The 17,699-nt window shown below is 40.1% G+C and overlaps 1 protein-coding gene across 22 annotated transcripts in view; it reads right to left on the bottom strand.

Moving 5' to 3' along the window:
- Positions 1–3,069: 3,069 nt before the first annotated feature.
- LOC109696682 (TLE family member 1, transcriptional corepressor) overlaps positions 3,070–17,699 on the bottom strand; it is an 89,665-nt gene continuing 75,035 nt past the window's right edge. For 2 of the 22 annotated variants that reach the window (XM_074052135.1, XM_074052136.1), the window contains 6 exons: positions 14,720–14,969; positions 12,752–12,999; positions 10,060–10,207; positions 8,406–8,556; positions 7,264–7,340; positions 3,071–7,121 (listed from right to left, as the gene is read on the bottom strand). In XM_074052135.1, coding sequence (XP_073908236.1) covers positions 7,014–7,121; positions 7,264–7,340; positions 8,406–8,556; positions 10,060–10,207; positions 12,752–12,999; positions 14,720–14,969 — 982 coding nt within the window. In that variant the 3' untranslated portion in view covers positions 3,071–7,013. Of the gene's footprint in view, positions 7,122–7,263; positions 7,341–8,405; positions 8,557–10,059; positions 10,208–12,751; positions 13,000–14,719; positions 14,970–17,699 lie in introns of all 22 variants that reach the window. The other 20 variants (XM_074052120.1, XM_074052130.1, XM_074052119.1 and 17 more) reach the window with 15 other exon arrangements.

Here is a 17,699-nt window from a genome sequence, read left to right on the forward strand (position 1 = left end):
AAAGGCAGAGAAAGGTAGGAAATAGCCTGCAGCTCCTGATCAGGAAAGACTTAAAAGCATTTTCTTTAAAAGCTTGTTCACTCTTTTCACTCTTACTTGAATTCTTAGCCATAGCACTAAGGTAAGACAAAGAGGGGTACAAATAGGAAAGGAGTAAGTCAAATTATTCCCTGTTTTCAGATGATATGATCCTATATAAAAAGACCCTAGAGACTCCACCAGCTAACTTTTAGAACTGATAAATGCTTTCAGGAAAGTAGCAGGTTACAAACTCAACAAATAAAAATGAGTAGCTTTCCAGCTGGACACTGGTGGCTCATGCCTGCAATACTAGCTACTTGGGAGGCTGAGATTGGGTGGACCATAGTTCGAGACCAACCCAGGCAAATAGTTTATGAGACCCCATCTCCAAAATAACAAGAGCAAAATGGGCAGGAGGTGACTCAAGTGAGCACAAAGCCATGAGTTCAAACTCCAGTTTCGTCAAAAAAACCCAAAAAAAAAACCCAAAAAGAAACAGTAGCTTTTCTGTCCACCAATAATGAACATGCTCAGAAAGAAACCAGGAAAACAATCCCATTCAAAACAGCATTAAAAACAAAACAAAAACACCTAGGAGCCTGGCACCAATGGCTCATGCCTATAATTCTATCTACTCAGAAAGCAGAGATCAGGCGGATTGCAGTTTGAAGCCAGCCCAGGCAAGTGAAGTGGCTAAGGTGTAGGACCTGAGTTCAAACCCCAGTACTGCAAAAAAAAGAAAAAAAAAATCATCTAGGAGTAAACCTAACCAAAGAAGTGAAAGATATCTATATTGAAAACTATAAAGAAAGAACTTGAAAAGTCACCAGAAGATGGAACAATCGCCCCTTTTCATGGAGGACAAATATTGTGAAAATGCCTATATCACTGAGAGCAACCTGCAGATTCAATACAATCAAAATTACAATGACATTCCTCACAGAAATAGAAAAAAAAAAAACTCCTAAAATTCATACGGAAATACAAAAGACCCCAGACAGCCGAAGCAATCCTGAGCAAAAAGAACAATGCTAGAGGTATCACAATATGAACTTCAAATTATACTACAGAACCATAGTAACAAACCAGCACGATACTGGCATAAAAAGACACATATACCAATGGAACTGAATAGAAGATCTAGAAATAAACCCACACAACTACAGACATCTGATTTTCAACCAAGGTGCCCAAAATAGTTACAGAAAAGATACTCTTCAACAAATGGTGCTGGGAAACTGGGTATCTGCATATAGAACACTGAAACTAGATCCCTAGATCCCTGTATGTCACTGTGTACAAATCAATTCAAAATAGATCAAAACTGATCTAATGATACCACTTCTGGGCATATACCTAGAGGAACATAAGCCAGGACACAATAGAGCCACTTGCACCCCGATGCTTATTGCAACACTGTTCACAACAGTCAAGCTATGGAAATAATCCAGATGCCCTACAGCTGATGAATGGATTAAGAAAATGTGGTATATGTTTTTGTATACATAAATATACATACATGTATATATACAATGGAGTTTTATTCAGTCATAAGGAAGAACAAACCTATGTTGTTTGGAGGAGAATGGGTGGAATTGAAGGACGTCATGCTAAGTGAAATAAATCAGGTTCAGAAAGACAAAGGCTGCATGTTTTCTGTGGAAGATAGATCCAAAAGATAAACATATACACAAAAACAAGCATGATCATATACACATTTATATATAGAACATCTTTGTAATAGTGGAACTACTCTATGGCACTTGAGGGAGGAGGGAAAGAAAAAGAATGATAGTCAACAGTATCAAAATACATTATTTCTTTGCAGACAGAGGATATGATGACATGCATTGAGAGCTGTTGAACAATGGGGGGGGGTGAGAGGGAAGGGGTAAAGGGGAGTAATGGAAAGGGTTTGAACAAACCAAAGTTAAGTATATTCACAGCTAGGACACACCAAGAAACCTCTTTGAACACTGACTTTGGAATTAAAAATGAAAGAGAGGATAGGTACAGGATGAGGGAGTATTTGTGGGAAGGGGGAGAGTGAATAAAGGAGAGGAAAGTGAGGGGATATGGCTGACTGGCTTCATATACATTCATGAGATAGAACAATGAAATCTCTTGCAATTGTTTTAAGTGGGGTGGGGAGAGTGTAAAGGGTTGGTGGATGTTGGGGGCAATCTAACCAACGTACAATGTAAGGCTATGTATGAGGTATTGGTACAATGAATTCCCCCTGTACAATTAATATATGCTAACTAAAATGAAAAAAAAAAAAAAGAGGCCCTAAACTTTGCAAGTGATACAGGGAAACCCCTTCAAAATATAGACAGACTTTCTGAATAGGACTGCAATAGCTCAGGAAATAAGAGACAAAAGCATCAAATTAAAACATTTACACACATCAAAGAAACAATTGCCAGAGAAGGGGTCAATATCCAGATTATATAAAGAATTCAAAAAATTAAACACCAAAGAAATAATCCAATCAATAAATGGGCAAATGATCTAAACAGCAGTTCTCAGAAGTACAAATGGCCAATAAATGCATGAAAAAACATTCATTTTAGCTACCAGGGAAATGTGAATGAAAATGACACAAGATTCCATCTTAGTCTAGTCAGAATTATTACCATAAAAGAAAACAACAACAAATGCTGGCAAGGATTTGGGGGAAAAGAAACTCTTCTACACTCCTGGTGGTAATAAATGTAAATTAGTGCAGTCACTATAGAAATCACTATAAAGGTTCCTCAAAAAGCTAAAAATAGAACTACCATGTGATCCTGCTATATCACATCTGGGTATATTTCCAAAGGAATCAAATTCAACATACAGTGGAGATAATGCACACCCATGTTTATAGCAGCACTATTCATAATAGCCAAGCTATATAATCAGTCTAGGTGGTCAACAGACGAATGGATAAAGAAATTATGATATTTATACTCAATGGAGTTTTATCTATCCAGCCATATTGAAGAATGAAATTACATCATTTGAAGGAAAACAGATAGAATTGGAAATCATCATGTTAAGTGAAATAAGCCAGTCAAAAGGCAGTATGTTTTCTCTCGTAGGTGGACTCTAGACCTAAAAAATCAACTAACAAACAAAAAGGCATGATAGTACAAGGAGGACTATTGGTAGGGAGGGGAGCAGTGGGAGGGAAGAAGAGAGAGTGATGGGGTTAAGTATGAATGAAGAACATACGTAAATTATATACATGTACAAAAATGCCATGATGAAAGAACAGATATCAAGCAACTTCAAAACCTTGCATTTTAATCTTTAATGAGAAAGACCAAACATGGGAGGGTTCTAGTCTTAGAACATGAACATATTCTAAACATTTTTAAGTTAAATTGACAGATCTATTATAAAGATTATTGTTCTAATCAGCAGTTCTCTAAGTTTGGTCTCCAGACCAGCAGTTTCAAGACTATATCTGAGAACTTCCTTTAAAATACAAATGCTCAGGTCCCAACCCGACCTATACAATGAAGGACCAATTTTTGGGATGGGGCCCAGAAATCTGAATGTTAAGCAGTCCTCCAGGAATTCTGATATGGACTAGAGGTTGACAAAAGCCTCACTAGAGGTATGAACCCAAATGTAAGAACAAAACACATAACTGCTTATTAAATGCTAGGAGCATATCTGTTGGCAAAGAAGCTTTGGCTATCTGCATAGTTACATTCGCCTGGACAGAAAGTGACCTTTATACAAACTTTGTCTTGCTCAAGGAAGACAAACTGTGGTGATGTGACTATTTCATTACACATTGCTCAGAAGTAACCAACCCACAGGCTCACAGCACAATGGAGGGTTTGAAATGGCACCAAACTCCTGCCCATCATGACACAACCAGCAGTCTGTTGATGGAATTAAGCGATGTGCAAAATTAAGGCTTTGATCTCTCTCTATAGTCTGCTGTAAAGCTTTGGGAAAGTCAAACCATATAAGGAAAGTGCAATTTTTACTATGCTTATTTGAATGTTCTTCACCCAACTATACTTACCAGCCATGATACCTTAAGAGTTCCCTATTTCAAATGCCACTCTCAGTGAAAGAATCAGGCTTTCTGTCAAATGCCTAAACACCTCACAAGTAACTGGAACTTAATGTTAATTATCACACCCATAAAATATTTTGCTCTTATAAAACATGTACTAGAAACATCTAGCTATAGAAAAATAAATACCAATTTCACTGGGATATTAATTTTTTAATCAATTCCATAGAAAAGCTACATAGTAGAAACTTATGTACAGGTACAAGATTAGGAGTTAAATATATGTTTAAGAAAGAGAGAGAGAGAGAAAGCCAGGTGCCAGTGTCTCACGCCTATAATCCTAACTGCTCAGGAGGCAGCGATCAGGAGGATAGCGGTTTGAAGCCAGCCAGGACAAATACTTCTAAGACCCTATCTCAAAAAAAATCCTTCACAAAAAAGGACTGGTGGGGTGGCTCAAGGTGTAGGCCCTGAGTTCAAGTCCCAGTAACACACAAAAAAACAGAGGTGAAGAGATCAGGAGGAGCATGGTTTAGGGCTATCTGGGAAGAGAAGGGGAGGGGAAGAGGGCCCAGTTATCAAAATCCCATCTCAATGAATAAAGGATGGTGGTACAATGTGTTCTCAACTACCCATGAGGCATAGGCAGAAGGATTATAGTCCAAGGTTGGCCTCGGGCAAAAACACAAGACCTTATCTGAAAAATAAATGAAAGCCAAAAGAGGTAAGTCATGGCTCACGTGGTAGAGTGTGAGACCCTGAGTTCAATCCCCAGTGCCAATAAATAAATAAATAACCTATAAGTTATTTATTTACACTCTCAGAAAAACCCCATTAGAGAAAGAATTTCAGAAGTTGGAAAACTATAAAGCATGAGGAGAGACATCCCTAGATAGAAAAAAGGACTATTTCTTTAACCCACAATTCTTCCAAATGTTTCTCCCCTTCTCTGTGGCTGCAGAGCAAAGAAGAGCCATTTTCTAGTCTCCCTTCTGGCCAATTGTACCATGTGACTTTATCTCTACCAATGGGCAGGTAAAAATGGAAGGGACAGAACAAACTGTACTCACTTGCTTAAAAGTACACCCTTTCCCTAGATTTCTGCTCCTTCCCCACTGTGGCTACAAGTGGTATAAACGGAGTAATCTTGGAAGCACAGAGCTACATTGCTGACCTGGGTCCCGGAGTCTGAAGTGGGAGAGAAACAAACCCTTGTGGTCTTCAGTCATTGTACTGTTGGATCTCTGTGACAGCAAATGAGTCTTTACCCTACCATGGGAGAAAACAAGGAAGGCAGGGAAGGAGAAAATGGAAAAGGTAAACACTATACTAATAAGCTATCAGAATCTGTAGTAAGAAGCCTACTTCATTATACACAAAAGAAATGAGAGAGAAATCGGCTTTAATAATTAGGGGTTTGCCATTTTCATAATGAGTAGTGAAAATATTTAACAAACTCTGTACATAAACAAATATTTTCTTGGCAAAAAGCAAACAAAGTAATGATCTTAAATACATAAAAACAAGAAGGTCCTGATGACAAATGAAAAATATTAAGACAAACTGCCAACAAGTCACTGCATTGCAAGAAAATAAGAACATTAAAAAATTCCTTAGGTGCTATTTTTAACTAGCTCAGAAAACTGGCTTAAAATTATTTGCCATTCTTTTCTAAAATACGACAGTAAATAACAGGTATACAAAATGAGTCATGTAACCTTGTCAGGAGGAAGCATGCTTAGTAACTTATTAAAAGCCCAGGGTTACAGATTTCACCTAATCAAATTAGTAAAAGCTTGCTCACAAAGATAAAGCCCAAAGACTAATGATGGATCGCAATGGCTGGAGCTATAGGGACAGCCTTAATGAAATGAGTAGGACTAAGTGCTGGGCATGGCTGGATTAAGTAAATTAATAGAATAGAACAAACAATAAAACCAGCTGACTTTCCACCTTCCTTTTACAGGGTAATGAACTCTCTACAGCTTTCTGGGCATGATAAATCATAGCACAAAACTCAAGTCTCCTATAGTTCTTAAAATGCAAAGATTGTGAACAGAAATATAGACTTGAAAGGATAGAGCCTTCCCAGAGAAAAGACACATTCTGTCTTCCAATGAATCAACAGGAAAATGTAGAAATTTAATTTGTGACCTTGAATCACAGGAGTCTAATAACAAAGAATGAGTCTTGATGAAGTAATTTAGCTTCCTAAATTAAATTGTTACTAATATACCTTCAGCTACTCACAATTCTTATTCTTCAGCTTCTGTTAACTCTGAAGTATTTGATGGGTTCGGCTCTAATGTAACAGAAGTCCATGGCCAAATGTACTTATAAGATAAGAAGTGCATTTAAAACGTCTCTACCAATGTTCAAACTTTGCTTATAAAACCCACATCTACAATCCCAAAGCTTTAATTAAAAACAATAATAGAAAAAGACAGCCACTTATTGGTACTAAAGCCTTTACTGTAATAAACCAAATATATTTACAATTTATACAAATGTTTAACCTCCAACAAAAATACAAAAAAAAAAAAAATCACAAGATGCAAAACCGGCAAACAAGTTCATTGGAGATACCACTGCTCTACAAAGGACGCAACGTGAGGTGAACTGCAAGGAACAGAAAGGCAATCTCACACTAGGCAAGGTGTGAGCAACAGATCCCCCAGAAAGAAAAGAATGGGCTATAGCACAGGCAGCAGATTCTGTTCCACAAATCCCACACCCGTGGCCCCTCTGTCCATGAGATCTCAGTGCTCCACTTGGTCTAGGTGGGTAGACAGTCTGTTGATGGACTCGTTGCCTCCTCTTCATAGACTCCAAGTAGTTTTGTGTCAAGGTTTGGAAATAGGTTCTTTAATGTCTTTTTTTGTTGTTGTTCTTTTAAAGTTACGACTTCTCTATTTCTATAAATTCAAAACATTTTGGCCCAATTCAACTATAAACGTTAAGCCACATAATGATTTCAGTAGATGACTTCATAAACTGTAGCCTTCTTGTCCCCAGAGCCTGTGACTATGTATTTATCATCCACAGAGATGTCACAGCTAAGCACTGACGAGGACTCTTTGGACTGGAAAAGAAAACAATGAGCATGTGATGAACATGGAGTGAGGTACCCAGGGGCCCTGCTCCCTCTGAGGCACCTTCATGTATGGTTTCAAAGGAGACACCATAGTCAAATTGCTATTTTGTATAAAGAACACTTAAGTTACCTGGAATATACTGGCTCCGTAGGGGGTCCGCCAAGCATTGAGGAGGTTGTCTTTTCCAGTACTTACAAACCATTTACCTAGAATGAGCAAAGAAATATGCAGCTCTAGCAAGATTAAAATCCTACTATACTTTTACCACTTGGACTTAATCAAACACAGCATTTTTTTTTCTGATAGTGAGACTTGAACTCAGGGCCTCCACCTTGAACCACTCCACCAGCCTTTCTGTGTCAGGTATCTTCAAGATAGTGTCTTGCAAACTATTTGCCTAGGCTGGCTTCGAACTGAGATCCTCCTGATTTCTGCCTCCTAAGTAGCTAGGATTACCAGTGTGAGACACCAGTGCCAAACTCAAACACAGCATTTCTAATGCATTAACTACCATGCTTAAATGGTTGTCCTATGACCTGAACAGAGATTTTAACTCTGGCTCCTCTGTGTGATCCTGGATAAAATCAAAGAAGTGTCAGCCCCATCAGTCATATGGACACATAGCTTGAAGCATCATATCCAGTACGTGGTAGGCCCTCAAATACTGAATCAATGAGGTTGTTACACTTCAGTCAGTGTCCTCATGAACAGACAGGACAAGGAAGAATAAGTGTTGAACTTATGTAAGATACAAGTCATGATAGACGGTATAGAGAATGTGCTCAGTAAATGGTGGCCACCCACCCACCTATGACCTATGACTGCCCACAATGCACAGAAACAGACTCCACACGAACTTCTCCCCTCTCACTTTACTGTGGAGGGAAAAAATCTGAATGCAGCTAAATATCCCTTTCACTGACCTTGGTTCTTTATCCTGACTGGCTGGTTACAACTTCCACTGTTCCTGTCACAGTCTTCTAAAAATTCCCACTCACCCCTCTCCAGAATTGTAACAATTGCCCAACACCCCCGCCAAAAACAAGTATGTGTGCAAACCTTGTATTAGGCAATTTCATCGCCTGCTGACTTCTCTCAAATTAGCAAAACAGACATTACTATGCTCTGAGGGACATATTAAAACAATAGAATTATTGCATCCAGCTGCTCAGAGAACATTTTTTCCAGATATGATCTCTAACCATATTTTTTTAGAAGTATTTTCCATGTAGGCCATCAATGGTCTCCAGTTTCCTTTCAGTTGAACTCACCACAATAAGCAAATTTCAGGGACAACACACAGCTCTCATGGAGATGCAGCTGGTACTTATCGGGCTTATTCACATGCAGAACTTCCACGTTGCTGCTCTCCATGCCCACAGCCAGCCACTCCCCAGTTGGGCAGTATCCCAGGGAGAAGATCTGTAAGAAGCAGCATATGAACACTGATTATTTTGCTCAGTAAACTTAGTGAAAAGTCAGCAAGAGAGGTTGTGGAGACAGAGACAGACAGCAATAGTGGCACTGTGCCAACAGATGTCCTACAGATAGATACTTGTGTGTTTGTATGTATGTATGTATCTATCTACCTAATTTTGTATTTTTAAGTAAACCTAATATATGATCTCAAAGAACAAAAAAAAAAAAAGAGGGGACTCAATCAGCCAAATTCAAGCTGTGGTAAAGGATATAAGGCAAACAAGCCCAGCTCAGATGGAGCACATGTCAAAAACCTTCAGAACAATTGGCAAACTTTAAATACTTCTATCATATGAGAAGAAATTTAGGGATTATTCTTAATAGTAGTGATATTTGTTTGTGTTTCAAAAGAGTCTTTACAAAAAAAAAAAAAAAAAAAGAGTCTTTACCTTTTAGAGACACTAATTGAAATACTTGTGAATGAAACAGCAGGATATCTAGGACTTAAAGTAACACAGTGCCTAGGTGAGTATGATAGAAATGATAGATGAGACAAGACTGGCCACATGCTGATAACTACTGAAGCTGACTGCTGTGCACTTGTACAATTCTCTGTATGTTCATATGTGCTTGATCATTTTCTGCATTCACTTGAGAATTTCCATAAGAAGCTTAAAAGGGGGGGGGCAGAGAAGGAGATCAATAATAATATCCTACATATTTTAGGAAAAATGATTTTTAAAAAATCAACAAGTAGGGACATAAAACATTGGCATATATATGTCCTATTTTTGAGTTGACTTATTTTCATTATTAAAAAAGGTTAATAAACTCCAAGGAATAATAAAAAGAGCAATTCTACCACCAGAAGACATTTCAAATGACAAGTACTGCTTTACCCAAAACAAGTCTAGACTCAGACACACAACATCTAACTACTTCCCACAATCTACAAAGTTGCCATTTTTATCAGATTTCAAAACTCCGTAAGTCTAGTTGACCATGAGTCCCTTTTGTAAGGGATAAGTAATAAAATGGGATCCAGAGATAAGACTGCATTTTTGAAAGCAAGGGAAATGAATTAACTTTCAGAGCTGTTGTGATTTTCTTTACTTCTAGTGACAATTTTGCACATCCTTCAAGCTCTATGTAAATGGGAATCCCATAATCACTTTCACTCCGAATTAGACAGTGAGAATATGTACAACAGGCTAAACACTGCAGAAGGAAAACCTTATTCTTCAATGTATGAATTCCTTCAACAAACTCACATATAAATAAAGCAAGTAACATTATTTTACCTACAAGGCTTCAGGAGCCACTCTTAAGAATTTCAGGAGGATTTTGTTAGTCTGTATGTGTATATACATGTGTGTTTATGTTTTTAATTGGTTATCTCAAATTTGACCCTGAAATGTTTGTCCTACTATCCTGGTCTAGGGTGGGAAGGAGGTCACATTCAGAGTCCCTCAGAGATTCCAGACCAGGTGTGAGTCAGGAAGTCACCTGTGAGGTGAAGTCATGCTGCTGCAGCTGCCGCCCTTCGCGCAGGTCCCAAGACCTGACCGTGTTGTCCAAACCTCCTGTCCAGAGCTTGGTGCCATCATTAGAAATGTCAATACAGCTGGCTCCATCTGTGTGGCCCTGGAATTGCCTGATAAAACAAACCAGATTGAATAATGATTTCCTGCCACAGCTCAAGGTAAACACTGTTGAGTTGTTAGTTTTGGACTCTCTGTGTGTCACCTCGTCAGTGTCTGCTGATGGGTAAGATCAAGCTCACCTTCCTCCTTCCCCCACAGAGGACTGGAAATAGCACCTGCAGATTTTGTTTCTTTTTTTGTGATCTAAGAGCTAAAGAAATGGAATGCCATTGTAGGTCACTACCCTAAAAGTCAATAAGCTACAATAGTTTCTATGACACATCCATCTAGAAAGTAAAACTCCTATATTTGGAAAAGTGACCAACCATCACACACAGTAGCCACTAGCCACTAGTTAAAAGAAAACAAAGGACAAACATATGATCCCAGGTATATTCCTTAAGGCAAGAGGAAGGCCTGTCCTTCTCATTGATTCAATGAGAAGGAAGTGACTACAAAGATGACAGACAGAAGTGTTTTTATTCCATAAGCAAATCAGCACAGCAACACCCTTGTGCCAACAGAGAGGGAACTCACCTGTTTACTCAACCTGGCTTTCTGAGTAAGAAAGAGCCCTGCATTGGGAAATGTGGACTCCTGGAGACCAAGAGTCATGCCAGTGTCCTGACCTCAGAGGTGCTGAGCAGAGAAGGTAACTGCTGAGGCCGACCCATGGGCACCTGGCCAGATGCTGCCTCTAGGTGAGAACAGGGCTTTTCTTTACAAGAAAAGGAAAAATCCCCACCATTGCCCTACATTCTGAGTCAAGATGTAAACCAGCATTTCAACAATCTTTCTTTTCCAAGCATCTCAAAGATTCACACTTCGCATCCCATCCCCCACACATGTCCCACTTTCCCTCTGCTCCTACCAGACATGTGCCCCCCAACCTTGTCAACAGGCCTCTAAGACTTCCCCATGGTCACTCAGGGCTGGAGCAGTCCCCATGTCACCTTTGCTTCTTTTTCTTCAAGCAACACTAGAAATGTAGTGATCTCTTTTTCCTTTACTCTGACTTCTCGTCACCTCTTCACCCCAGTGATTGCTTAGTCCTTCACTAAAAACCTCTTTGCTGACTTGTCTATGCTGGATAGGTGCTCCTCCAGCCTCCAACCTCCATGCACATCCCAGTGTCACTGCCAGGAGGCAAAGCCTGTGACTGCTCAGAACGTGCTGTGCCACAGGAGATACAAAGCAATTCAGGAGAATCTGCATGACCCTTCACACGCAGTAGCCACTAGCCACGTGTGACCAAGCCAAACTAAGAAGATTTGTAAAGCTTTCTCCCTTATATTGAATATATATTTACTCCCAGGGAGCCAGCACAGAGCCAGGGTTCAGAGATCAGACAAGAGGGCAGAATGCCTGGGTCTCATCTCAGCTCTACCATGTCTGACTATGAGACCTGAGGTGAACACTTCTCTGTGCCTCAGGCTCCTCATCTACAAAGTAAGGAATAATAGCAGCATAGGTGTTAGAAGAGCTAAATTGAGTGACATTTGGAAGTTGCTTAGAATTAAAGTGATATGGGAGGGAGGGAGGGAAGAAAGCAGGGACGGAGGAAGGCAGAGAGAGAGGGAGGGAGGAAGGGAGGAAGTTAGTTAGTTAGTTAGTTAGTTTAGCCAGGCAAATTGAAAGGGCTTTCAGCTCTGACTCCATTAGTTCCTTCTGCTCACACTGCAGTGTTGCTCATATACAGGGACAGAACCTGGCTGAATGACAGTTACTGGATTTCTGCAAGGAGCTCTGAAGCACGCATGAGCTATTGTGATGACTTCTATGGGAGGGTGTTCCTTCTATGTGTACACTCAGACCTAAAAGCTTTAGAAGGCACCTGCCCAATAAGCCATGGGCCTCAAACTGTATCATCAACAAACATGGTTTTCAAGTGAAGGAGAGCTGTGGAAAAGAGTCAAACACACCTTGATTTTACCACTGATGTTTCATTAGGTCTTACTGTTTTAAAGACCTTCCTTAAACATCTTTGGTGTGAGCACTGACTGAAGTGGAAGACCCACAGTAATTGTTAAGGTCAGGAGGGCAGGTTCCAGAAGCCAGGCAGAACCTCAGGCACTCTGAGTGAAGAATCCCCTGAACATGTATCCTGGTTAGCTACTGAGAAACAGATACTTTAAAATCATTTCATGTTCCAATTCATGTAATCTCTTGTACTGTTCTTTTGATGATTTTCTTTTATCTTCTATCAGTCCTCTCCTGTTTGCACAAACATTGTACTACCAAAAGCCCCAAACACCTAGAAGGGCCCTTTGTATTGCCATATAGTTCACATTATGACACCCCTTGAAAAGCCTCATCTGTCATTCACATATGGGCTGACGACTGGGGACAAGAAGGAGATACGGTCTTGGGTGACACTCTATCCTGAGATGGCAACATAGTTTTGTTTTGGCCCTCCCTTCCCCCTTCTCCCAGGCATGGCAAATAGTAGGCTTTTAATGGATAGGTTCAGAGCCTGAAGGCAGCAGGGGAAGCAGAAGTGACAGGAGGCCCTCTCTCAAAGAGGGAGCCTCCCCTAGAAAACCACCTGTGCTCACCTCACTAGTGTCTGATTGTGCAGGTCCCACACAGCAATATTGCCGTCGCTGCAGCACGAGAAGCAAACCTTGGAATCGGGGCTGATGGCCAAGGCATAGCAGGCAGGGGCTGAAGATGTCAACTCTGCCTTGATGCGCGGGGTCGGAGCTGCCAGGTCCCAAATGGACAGAGTACTGGCTTCCCCTCCCACTATGAGAGTGCAGCCATCAGGTAGCAATTTACAGGAACGGATATAATTATCTCTATTCTGTGAAATAAACAGAATTCAATTACTATAATGCATTATCAAGCAATAATAGTGCTGGGTCTCTAACTGCTGTGTTGAGTTTTGATTTAAGAGTGGCATTTCATGGACTCTGTAGGAAAGATTGGGGGTCCAACTGCCACTGCCTCGTTCAAGTAAACAAAACAAACTCACAGGACTACTGGCCACATGGGAAGCTCAGCAAATCTCCTGATTTCCTGCTGCACAGACAGACCTAAAATCATACAAGTGAGGGAGGGTGGGTGTCCTTCTCTAAGAAGAAACCACTTGTAAGAGCCAGCTGAAAAATCTCTTACCTCTTCATCTCTATTACTTATGATTTGGAAACTGCAGACCCACTGGATACATTCTGGTTTCCATTACTTGTAACACTCTGCCCAAGGCAGCACTGAGTCTTCAGTAGTCAGAAAGATGCTTATCTTAAGCATTTAGCAGAACTGCTTTCTCAAGATGTAACAGCTACTGTCCTACACCATGTTACTCCAAACACCAAAGAAACTGATGAAAGGTGTCTCTCCATCAAAGCCACTACATATGAGAAGAGGGGGAAGAGGGGAAGACCTCATATGATCCACCTCTAGAAAAAATAAGTGCTCTCTCCTCCAACTCAAGCCCCAGTGGATATGCTTTAACAGTGGCCTATTTTTCAAAGATCAGAGAAACTCTGAGCACATAACTTCAAAACAGAATATACTTACTGAGTGTATTACCGAGTATTAAGCTACAGTATGAGTTTAATTAAAGGACCCTTATTTGGAGACAGGGTCCATTGTGTAGCCTAGGCTGGCCTCAAATTTTTAATCTTATTGTCTCAGCTTCCCTAGTATTAGGGTTACAAGCATGTGTCACCAGGCCCAGTTTTAAGTTATTTGATTAAAAAACACAACCCTAATAACTTCCTCCCAAAACTCTTTGCATCTCAATAGCACTGCCATTTTGTTTTGGGGGAACATATGAGGAACTTTATATTCTTTGATGCAGACAGTGGACAACCCACAGCAGCTGCAAGAGCAGACACCACCGCTAGCAGGGCAGCCCAGCCCTTTCTCTGTTGATGTCCCGTGGTGTGTAAACCTTGGAGTTACACTTTATAGAGACGGTAGCATGTTCCTAAAAAGGAGAAACTGGTGATTTCAGGTCTAAGAGAGCATGGCTTGGTGCCTTGGGAAGGCTTTCTTCCTGCTCTTCTACTGCTATGCTTTGCAGCATGATCCTTTAACCCTTTTCTGAAGTTACAGCAGTGAAACCAAACAATCTCCTTTACTAACACAAACCCTGCTCAGAACAGTTTGCAAGTCACAGTATTAAATGTTTACTGTACAATATTTATCTGAAGGTTGTAGGGAAATTAAATGTTGAGTGGATTGCAGGGATCAGAGTCCAGGCCTTGCTATGCTTACTTCCATTACATGGGAGTAAGGATACAGGTCTGCACAATGAGCTTCTATAAACCACTATAAAAAACATTTAAAAAAAAAAAAAAGAAAGAAATCAATCAATGCTAGGATCCAACCACTGCAATGGCAACAACTGAAAACTACCCTGTTAGGGGAGGGGGTAGAGAGGGCTGAGCAGCTAACACAGGAAACAGGAGGGGCTCCCATTTCCTCTTAATGGGAATGAAACCCAGGCCTGGGCAGCTATTTCCTCACTGAGTCTCCAGAGAGAAATTACCCTCCTGCAACAGTTCCTGCTTGCTCACCAGACAGTCCAGCTGAGAGACGGGGCTCTTGTTGCCAGGGTGGCTGATGTCCCAGACCTTGACGCAGCCCTTGCCACCCGTGTACACGTGTCTCGTGGGGTTGCTGATGGTCACTGCACACACCACCTCCCCGTGGTTGAGGGTGTTGATCTGGCGAGCGTGTCGGGGGATTCCGGGTCCAATGAGGGCATCAGGGGGAAAGGGGACAGGCTGCATCTGGCCGTCTGCAGTGACATGGAAGGAGTATGCACTTTCAAAGAGAGGAGAGAAAACATACTTATTATAAAGCGATCAGTCACGACCTCAGCTCTGCTTTACAACAAAGACAGCAAAAAGCAAAGCTTCTCTTGTGATGGCTTCCCTTTTGAAATTAAGGACTGAAGTATTTACTGATAAAAATTTTAAACTGAATAATATCTGAAATCAAGGATGCAACAAGATACCTGTATTGAGTTCTATTTTGAATGTTTTTAAGATTCAAAAATTGTGCTTATCTATTCTACAAGTGTTATCTCAAATCCCAGCATAAAACAATGCTCTTCCAAATTAACATGAAATACCTACTTCCAGGTACCTTGTATGATAGTATGATTTCCGAGTACAATTTACAATGATTTCCAATGCTTAAGATAAAGCACTTAATAACTCTTAATAATCACAGTAAATAGTATGTTTATCACTAAAAAGCCCCCAAAAAACAGCTTTTAAAACACACCAGTTTAAGGCTTAGACTCGTAATAATCACACACAGTAAAAAGTGTATCAACACTAACAAATAAGAAACAGCTTTTAAAAACACACCAGTTTAAGGTTTAGACTCAAACTCTCTTTTTGTATAACCAAGAAAAAATAAGAGATTCCTACATCACATGGCTTCATGGCAGAGATTTTGTTTCCTATTCCACCATTTTTCTAAACAACTCTGATCACTGATCCCGGTTTAATCTGAGGCAGCATAGCTCCCACCAAAAAAAGATAGTCTTCCCAGCTTTGCTTACCCACATATGTTCACGCTGTGACCAATGAGATGCAAGCAGAAGCTGCTGGGTACTTTAAAGTTTTCACTTGAAAGAAAGCAGGGAAGAGAAGGGCATATGGGAACTCTATAATTTCTGCTCAATTCTGCTATGAACCTAAATCTTCCCTTCTTCTCACTCCCTGTACAAAATGACTGGACCTTCCTCAGCCTTTTGGGGTCATAAGGTGGCTTTGAAGATGGAAATCAGCTACTGAAGGAAGACAGAAAGACAGAATGCAGAGGCCCTGGTGACACTAGATAGCTGTGACACCTGCCCTAGGCTGCTGGTACCAAGTGACTTTTGTGGGAGATAGAAGTAAATTTCCATGTTATTTAGGTTACTGTTTTCTTTCCCCTGATAAATACAAATCTAATCCTAGTTCCATATTTCTATTTCCACATCAAAAATCAACATGTACTGTTTTAATCCAATGAACTAAATTATTTCACCTCCAATAGATAGTATGTAATGGAAATTACAAAACATGTACAAGTTAAAGACACCTTAAAGGATCCAAGAAAAAGAACTGCTAATGTATTCACTTGACATCCCAAATAGAATTAATGCATGTGCCATGTTGAGGGCTTTAACTTTCTCAGTGTTACCTAAGGCACCGCTAGGAAATCTGGAAGTTCAAACCAGAAACCATCAATGAAGTATGCACAATGTCTCCTCTCCCACAAACCCCTGGATAAGCCTGAGTCCTTTCTTGAACTTGTCACTGACACTTTAACCTATTTAAACACCAAGAGTACTAACACAGAGCTTAAATTATCATTTTAAAACTAATTCAAATTTTATAAAATAAAACTGGGCACAAAACTGAAAATTGATGAAAGATATCAAGTCTCTACTACCCTACACTTAAAACTCACATGCTTTCACTTGGAAATACAATATGGGCTGCTATTTTCTCTTCTTAAAAGCAACATATCAAATACACAAAGACTTAAAAGTTCTCCTCCACTCAGCCAAAGACTGTAGACATGTTATCTCCTGGAAAACTGGTTCCAATAGTGTTCAGTGGCTATTTGTCTCAAATCTTTAATGCTACTCTTTATTGTTGTTATTTTTTATGGTGCTGGGGATCAAATAATATTGCTCTTAATTTGAAACTGAGCACACAGAACGGGAACTACGCAGACTGTTCTGGGAAATAACTATGTACATAAAACAATACACTTTAAAGCCCTCACATCATCAAACCACGAAATCTCATTCTTTAAAGTCCAACGGGATCCCTTGGTATTCTTTGGAATGTATAAAGTCCAACTGATATATCAACATATGTATATTATAATTAGTTGAACAGGAACCTATGCTACTTATTTTGGGATATCTGAAATTATAACCAAATAGCACTTTGTTGCCTTTAAAAAGAAGACCTACGGCTTCTTCTCCTCCTCCTCCTCCTCCTTCTTCTTCCCTTTCCTCACTTGGCAGAACAGGTGATTCCCCTTCCCTCAATAAAGCTATTCTTAAAAACAACAACAACAACAACAAAAAAAAACCTATGAACTGAGGAGGTTCAAATTTATTCCTTTTCTATTAGAATTACGGACCTCAAATAACTTGGCCATAGGACAAAGTCTAGTGGCAAGGTATATGACCCAGATATTAAATATCTGGGCCAGAAGGTGACAAGGGAGTATCCGGGTGATGCTGAGAAATAACGAGTTTCCATAAAATAAAACAACTGGGGCTGCACATATTTTGTAAGACCCATGGTTAAGGAGGGGAGAGAACCTGCTTTTCAAAGCCCTCTCATGAGTGCAGTGGCACAGTGGGGGTTGACTTTTCTTTGTGCCATTAATCAAGGTGGTGTTTCCAGGTGAGGCAGTTCTCATCAGGCTCCCTTCCAACAATCCCAGATTTTCTGGAGGATATTTTATCTCACTTCAACTGAAATCCTGCTCATTATAGAGTTAAATGTTCCAGATTAAAACAGATGCACAAAGTAC

This window comes from Castor canadensis, chromosome 13, assembly GCF_047511655.1.
Source record: "Castor canadensis chromosome 13, mCasCan1.hap1v2, whole genome shotgun sequence".
NCBI lineage: Eukaryota > Metazoa > Chordata > Mammalia > Rodentia > Castoridae > Castor > Castor canadensis.